Below are 7887 nucleotides of genomic sequence, written 5' to 3'. Positions count from 1 at the left end.
GCTGGCACCTGCACTGTCATGACTTATCAGCTGCATGAGAGCACCCAGGTGATCCTTCTGGACGCACAGTCCTGTTGTTCCCAGCGCAGATCAAATGCTGCTCAAAATGCTGCTTTTCCCAGCGCTGCTGAGATAAGCTGCTGGCCTCCCTTATAAAGGCAGCCACGAGCAGAGCGAGGTGTGCGAGCGTGGGCACCCACACTGACCATGCCTGCGGGGCAGCTGGTGCTGGTGGCACTGGTGACTCTCGTCGCTGCTGGTGGTAAGCTCATCCTGCTGCTGGTGGCCAGCTCTTCAGTGGTGGGGTAGGGAGGGATCAAAAAGGAGTGGGATGGCAGAAAAACCCAAAAACTCCGGTTTGGAGAGGAGGTGTGGAGGGCAATCAAACACAGAGTGGCAGCATGGTGGGGAAGGACGGGAGCACACACACTGGGCATTATAAGCAGTTCAGGGCAAGGGTTACGGGTGGGCTCATTGACCATATTGCACTCGGGAGAGGGATGGGACAGCCCACAGTGTGAAGGGGAACCAGGGTCTGGGAGGACAGCATGTACACTGGGGTGGCAGCTGCTGTTGTTCCTGTCTTCATGAAGACCTGTGAGTCTTTGCAAGAGCACTATGTGTTCAGCATGTTCCTGTGGCAAGCAGCTGTTTGTAGGCTCTGGAAAACCAGTGCTACCTAGGTGCATAGTGGTGGTCCTGCAGCAGCCTCCCAGGGAGGCCTCCTGCTCCCCACGCAGTCGGGCTGTGAACGGTTGCTACCGCTCTGCCTGACCCAGGGAATGCAGTTCTCCCTGCAGATGGCTGTCGTCCGGCTGCGCGGCGTCACTCGGCCTCAGTCAGTCCTCTGAAGATACCCCGTGTCCCTCTGCAGCCCTGTGGGGGTTCACATTTCCTGGGGTGTGCTGGATGCTCTGTGGAGCTCCTAGTGCAGAGGCTGGGAGAAACAGCTGCTGGGAGAGGGGTGAGAGGGTGGGAACGGCTCAGCTGTGGACAGAGGCTGTGTGCTGTGCTGCTGGGGGGGTGTTGGTGGCATGCAGCAAACTCAACCCCCTTTGTGAAAGCTGCACTGCTGACTGGGGTCCTGAGCGTGCCCTTCACAGCCCTGCCTTCCCTGTGGATGTGACCCGCTGTCAGTGCCGCATGCCCCTGTCACAGCTGCCATGCTCATGGGTCTTTGCTCTGTTCCAGGGGCAGAGGTGAACGAAGGCAATGGCCTGAGGATGGTAAGAGGCTTCTGTTTTAACTTGCTCATGGCTTGAGATGAGGTTTAGTGCCTGGGAGAAAGGCTGTTCCCAGCAATCATCCCCAGCCTCATGGGTACCCCTGCTTCAGCATCAAACCTGCACCAAAGCCTGGGCTGAGTCCCACTGAGGGATGTGGTGGACTCTGCTCCCTGCCTACCTGCTCTGTGTGCACACCCTGCCCTGTTCCTGTTCCCAGCACAGAGGGAATCTGGTTGCCTGTGGCACTTGCTCCTGCCAGGGTGCTGTGGGAGGAAGAGCAGGGCGCTGCTGGCACTGAAACGTGTGCTGTGATTTCTCCTTTCCAGCCAGTGTGTGGAGACATGGTCGAGCTGCAGGCCTGTCCCCTCCTCTACTTGCCTGTCTGTGGAACCGATGGGAACACCTATGCCAATGAATGCCAGCTCTGCGTGCAGCAAATGTAAGCTCATGGCCTTGGCAGACACCGCCAAGGGTCTAATTTTGGCCATCTGAAATCAGGAGCTCCTGTGCCTGAGGAAAGCCATGGCAGACAGGAAGCACACGTGTTCCTGCTAGCAAAGTGGAAGAGGCTTTTTTCATGTGAGCTTCACCCTCCTGAGCTGGCAGTGCCTGCAGATAGGTGCAGGCATGCCCCTAGCCATTGCCTGCAGGTTCCTGCCCCATCCTTGGCACCGCTTTTAGTGATTAATGGGCAGCTGCAGGCTGAGGGATATAGTTCATTGTGTTGGTTGAGGACTAATCCCACAGAGTAGCTGAACATTCATTTGTTGGGTCAGCTTGCTAAATCCGACCACCCTGTGGCTGCATGGCCAGCAGATCCAAAAGGTGAGGTCAGGAGTTCTTAGCCAAGATACCCTCCAATACAAGTGCCTCCAAGCACTGTCTATGCTGCCTGCAATTAGAGAAGGGAGAGTTGAACTTAGATGGGCAAAAAGGTCAGCTAGGCATCTAGTCTAAACAGAGAGCACTACTAAGCCCTTCAAAGGGATTTCTGTGAATGCAGATGCCTAGTTATGCATCTGATGGCTCCTCTGGCAGAACTTCAAACAGAAGGTACCACCATGAACTTGAGGACTAGGACAACAGGGACCTCATGAGAAGCACAAGGGTTGCTTGGGGGCAGTGAATTTATCCAGGTTGGGAAGTGACTGTCTGAGCAGGGGTTCCTGCTAGAAAGGGACCAAGGGTGAAGACCAGATTGGACACAGATCAGCAGTGCACTTGCACGGCAAATATCACGAACTGTGTTCGGGGTTGCAGGAAGGGGAAGGTGACCAGCTTGCTAAGGGAAGCTGCAAGGAGGTGCAGAAGAGCTGCACCCAGCTAGTCTGGGGAAAAGGAGGCTTAGGGGCACCTAGCAGCAGCCTACAGTTGCAAATGGGTGAAGCTACTCTTCTGGGTGGTACCAGGTGATGCAATATGGGACAAGAGCCACAGGCAGCAGCCTCAGGGGCTACAGGCTGGACACAGGGGAAACCCCTTCTCCAGAAGTGTCACACGCCATGAAGGTAGGGGCGGTCACCATCCCTGGTGGTGGGGGGCTGGTTGGGGTTCAGACAGAGCCATGGCCACCATGACCTCACAGTCGGTACAGCCCTGCTGTGAGCAGGTTGGTCTGGGAACACACCCCCAGTGCTGCACACCCAGGGAGGGGACATCTATGGATCAGGATGGCTTGCAGTCACCTCAGCTTTCTAGACAGGAAAACGAGCAAGCTAATTTTATGATAGTCAGCTCCGTTCTATGGGCTGGACGGGAGCCAAAGTATGACTCAGGAGGGTTCTTTTTTTTGAACTCTTACTTTTTTTTTCCCTATGTTATTCTAGGAAAACCAGGCAAGACATCCGGATTTCGAAAGATGGGGAGTGTCAACATATCTGAGCTTCCTGGTAGCTTTCCTAAGCCTAGAAACAGGTGATTAATTGATCCTGTGTGCTCTGTGCTGATTGCACATTTAAGTTAGCAATGGTGAATAATAAAATGACATGCACAGTCTTATTTCAACAGCACTTTTTTTACGCAAGGCTGATGAGAAACAGCACAAGCCAGTTGCCACAGAGGGCTACTGAAAGCATACAGTCGAAACACTCATTTCAAATCCACGTCACAAACCAGGCCTCTGCACTGTATTATTTCACCCACATTCCTCTGAGAAAGGCCACATAGGGGCGAAGGTGAAGAAGGTGCTGATCAAATGCAGTTTTTTTCTGTAGGAGACAATTTGGCAAAGGGAAAGAAAAGTTTCTTCAGTGTGGGAGAAGGCAACTCCCTGGCTTCCTGCTACTCCCCCTGCTTACAGAGATTATTTAAACTGAAAATAATAACACCTGCACTTCTCTGAAGTGATTCTGCCTTTTATCCAAAAGACTTTCACAATAGGAACCAGCCCAGACAGCACAGGGCACCATAGAAATAGCCCAGCTGGAGACCTTGAATGCAAGGGACCTGGCATCTCTGCTCCAGCACTTGAAAGCAACCTCCAAACTGAACTAATTACCCAGAAACAGTCTCTGCAAAATGCAGATTCCAAGCTGGTTGCCAAATTTCAGGTCTAGGTTGCTCCCGGTGTCAGTGCCATCTTCAGGACCACGTCAGGGCAGAGTCCAGCTGATGTTAACAGTGTTAACTGTGCATGAGCAGTCCTTGGGGCTCCCTCTGCACTTTTGTGTCTCACTTCTACCAGATATTTTGTGAAATGTGAGGTGTAACAAGCTTATACAACTTGGGTATGCGAGGGGCTCCCTTTGCTCACAGTGGCAGAGATCAGGGGGCACAGGGTAATACAGGACTTCCTTCCTGAGTTCATTCCAGTTCTGCACTAGGTGTTGCATTTCTGCAGAATGACTGGGCGAGATTTATCATCATCTTTGGAAAGTGACTCAGTATGAAATGACACCCTCCAAGGACAGATTGATGCTCACCACAGGATCATGCTTCTCTGAATTCCTACTACATTCATGTGACTCAACTGCAAGCATCTGTGTAAGGGACCGAGGTATATCACACAGTCAAGAGAGCTCCCTGAAGTCAGTGACCACCTTGAGAATCTGGAGGCTGTGCCAGTGATATGGCTACTGTGCTCAGTCAACCATTCATGTAATCCATCCCTACAGACCTCTTCCAGTTCTACACCTTCCTAGAACCACCAGCTGGGACCCTGCAGCACCATAATGCATGACAAAGCCATTGCTGATAAATCTAATGCTGCAGCTGGAAATAGTACTGAGGAGCATAAAACAGCCATGCTTGGTCAGATGAGAGATCCACCTGACGTGGCATCCACCATTTTCTGGGCCAGGGGCAGCTGCTGTCATCAAAATCTTTGCTCTCGTTACAAGCTCTTCCCCAGGCTAAAAAGTCCTAGCCTGGCTAGTTGCTCAGAGTTGTCCAGAGCATTGATCATCCGTGTTTTTCTTCCCTGGACCCTTTCCATTTCTGCAGAGGAGGAGACGCAGCTTGCCCACAGCTGTTCATTTGTCCCAGAGCTCTGCAAGCCCCTTTGCCCCCTTCCAGTCCTCAGGTATTGAGGCAGAGGTGGTCTGCCTGTGTGTTGCTCTCTGCACGGCCAGTCCTTCTCTGCAGACCTTCAGATGGTGTCCTCCCTGCACACAGAGAAGGGCTTTGCTGGGAATGTGACACCCAAAACACTTCTGTGGTGAACAACACAAATGCATTGCTCATCTTCCCTTTGGGGCCTTCTGCTCCTGCTCCTGCCAACTTGGCCACAGGCAGGATGGATTTGGGCAGCTCTGTCCCAGCATTGCCAGGGATGAGTGGAAGGTTATGCCCAGCATAACATGGTGCATAGCCAGGACCTGTTCTGTCCCCAGAGGGGGGACACCAGCATCCCAGCCCCACGCAGCAGCAGAGTGGCTGCAGTTGGTTGCTGTGTACCTCCTGAAAGCCACGTCTATTTATCTGCAGCAGCTGAGAAAAAAGCAACACTGACTATCTGGAGGCTCTTCTGAAGAGGGAAACCACATGCCTCCCAGCATGGTGTGGAGTATTTATTCAGAAACTACAGAGATAAAGTACACACTTGTGGGTCAGACCCATGAGTAGAAGCATGGGCAGCCTCAGACACGGTCAGTCTTGACTCTACACACAGAGAATTCAGATACTCATCCTCCCTGGGGACTAGGGGATTTGCCCGTTTATTTCACATGGTTCAAGAGCAAGTGGCAAACCAAGGGGAGGCGAAGAGAGTGACTTAACTCCACCACAGCCCCCCGGGGCCAGTGCAGAATGGCTGGATTTAACTTGGTGCAGAGAGCCTGACTCCGAGACCTGGCAGATTTGTGTCTTGCTGGTGGACAGCAAGATGCTTGCAATGCACTGACAGCAGGTATGCACATGGATTTCTGCTTTTGCATACAATATTGCCAGTTGAATTTATCTGTTTTCTATCTCTTCATGCTTCAGTAAAGGCAGGGGGAGGAAGGGGTTATCAGGCACTACAGTAGATCACACAGAGCTACTGGTAGCCCTCCTCCCAGAGGAGCATGTTGCAACCAGGCGATTTGCCCCTGAACCTGCAACAAGTCAGGGGGTGAAGGATGGGCCTGAAAATTGCTTCTCCACCCTTGTCATGCAAGACAAAACTGGGAGAAGTGCCCTGACATCTTGCTAGAGTGACAGCAGCAGAGCTCCTCCAGCTGCCCATGCTGATCCCACAGATAAACTTGGGTTCAGGTCTGCATTCATGACTGCAGGTGGGATAGGCAGGTCTCTGGACATTGCTTTGCAGCAGCAGTGACAGGCAGGGGTAAACAGAGGCACCGTTGAGGCTCCCAAAGAGCTTTGACTTCCACATAGTTCCAAAGCCTGCTGCTGCCATGTCTGCAGTGAAAGCAGTCCCAACAGTGCCAGGAAACAGGCCTAGTGGCAGTCTCTATCCCTAGCTCTAGCTGTCCCTTGGACAATGCACTCCCAGGGCTTTTGGGCGGTGAGAGCTGTGTGAGCCTTCTGAGCAGCTTCAGGGACATGAGGAGTCTGTGACACTGGAGCTGCCCATGTGGCTGGACATCCGGTTGATCTCCTCAAAGTCCTCACCTAGGACACTGGTTGCACCTGTGAAAGTGGACCAGGGATAGCTGAATGAAAACATGGAAAGGGAAGGGAAGCAGTGCCTGGCACACTGTAAAGTGTCCAGCTGCCACAGTTCATGCAACTGAGACTGGCCAGGGAGTGTAGCCTGCTTGTACAAGGTCATCCATAGCAAAGGGGATGCGGCTGTGGCCATATCTGCTAGAGAGCTCTGCTGGAGAAGAAGAGTCTGCTGTGATGCTGGCGGGGGACAGGGAGGCAACGCTAGGCTCTAAAATGAGCCCAGTGCCCTTGGCATTCTGAGCAGGTCTCTGCCTCTCAGTCTCTCCACTTCAGAACAGGGACAATTCAAAACTAGGTAGTGGAGCCTGTAATTTCCACAGTTATCCATCACCAAAGCCTTCCTATTGGATAATACAATCACTTCCGTGAAATGAATAGTAATTCATATACAAGAGCCGAATCTCTATGGACTCCATCCTGCAAAGGTGCTTCCATTAAGCACCTCAAATGACTCGGAGGGTACAACGACCCTTTTCTTTCACAAACGTTCTTTACAAATGTATTGGTTTCTCCCTAGCTAGATGTCTGGAATGCAGAAACATGCACAGTGCCAGCTCTGTACTGTCGTATGGCAATGTTCTGCTGAGTCAGGAGTCATTTATCAGACCTCACCAGGCTTTGGAGTGACTGAGTAGATGGGGGGGGTGAGAAACTGGGTTAGGTCAGCCTGAGCATGCACCCAGTTCCCATAGAGCACTGAAACACTCAGGGATTTCCACCCGTTCTTCCAGGTTTCATATCACCAGCAAACAGCTAGAATATGTCAAGCCCTTTTAAAGAGAGCTTCCAGATGTGGTGTTCCCTTCTATATGCCAGGTATATAGAATCAGAGGATAGAATAATTTAGGTTGGACAAACCCCTCAAGATCATCAAGCTGAACCGTTAACACTACCAAATTCACCACTAATTCATGCCACTAAGTGCCATGTCTACTCATCTTTTAAATACCTCCAGGGATGGTGACTCAAAGACTTCCCTGGGCAGACTGTTCCAATGCTTGACAACACTTTCAGTGAAGAAACTTTTCCTAGTGTCCAATTTAAACATGGTGCAACATGAGGCCATTTTATCTCATCCTATCACTCGTTACATGGGAGGACAGACCAACTCCCACCTTGATACAGCCTCCTTTCAGGTAATTCTAGAGAGCAAGAGGGCCTCCTCTGAGTGTCCTTTTCTTCAGTTCACCCAGCCACTCCTCATGAGTCTTAGTCTCTAAACCTTTCACCAGCTTTTTTTGCACGTCTTTGGACACGCTCCAGCACCTCAATGTCTTTCTTGTAGGGAGGGGTCCAAAACTGAATACAATATTCAAGGTCTGATGTTTTCCTCCTCCCCAACCGCTGTCTTTGCATGGCAGAGCATCCTGCAAGATACAGTTTTCAGGACGTCTGCATGAGGCAGGGTAACCTCAGGGCTGTGCAGTGTCACACAGTGCTGGAACATGGACACCCTCACCAGTATGGGACACCTCACCTTCACTTGTGACTGAGCTAGAAGAAACACCACTGTGTGAATGACTTGGAAGCTTCACATCTCTTTATGCCATCC

General features: G+C 51.6%; 1 protein-coding gene across 1 annotated transcript; it reads left to right on the top strand.

Moving 5' to 3' along the window:
* The first annotated feature begins 207 nt into the window (after positions 1–207).
* On the top strand, positions 208–3107 carry LOC103776657 (chymotrypsin inhibitor-like). The gene is made up of 4 exons (XM_008944175.1): positions 208–262; positions 1192–1226; positions 1553–1665; positions 3053–3107. Exons 1-4 carry the CDS (start codon positions 208–210, stop codon positions 3105–3107), a joined length of 258 nt encoding a protein of 85 aa, XP_008942423.1.
* Positions 3108–7887: the final 4780 nt, after the last annotated feature.

Source organism: Merops nubicus, unplaced genomic scaffold (genome assembly GCF_000691845.1).
Source record: "Merops nubicus isolate BGI_N331 unplaced genomic scaffold, ASM69184v1 scaffold33997, whole genome shotgun sequence".
NCBI classification, from domain to species: Eukaryota; Metazoa; Chordata; class Aves; order Coraciiformes; family Meropidae; genus Merops; species Merops nubicus.
Note: the sequence above shows the minus strand (reverse complement) of the source record. Positions and strands in the feature narration are given on the sequence as shown.

Coding starts and splice junctions, on each gene's coding strand:
- LOC103776657 (XM_008944175.1), top strand. CDS start 208: ATGCCTGCGGGGCAGCTGGTGCTGGTGGCACTGGTGACTCTCGTCGCT. Junction 263..1,191: donor GACTCTCGTCGCTGCTGGTG/GTAAGCTCATCC, acceptor GCTCTGTTCCAG/GGGCAGAGGTGAACGAAGGC. Junction 1,666..3,052: donor CAGCTCTGCGTGCAGCAAAT/GTAAGCTCATGG, acceptor ATGTTATTCTAG/GAAAACCAGGCAAGACATCC.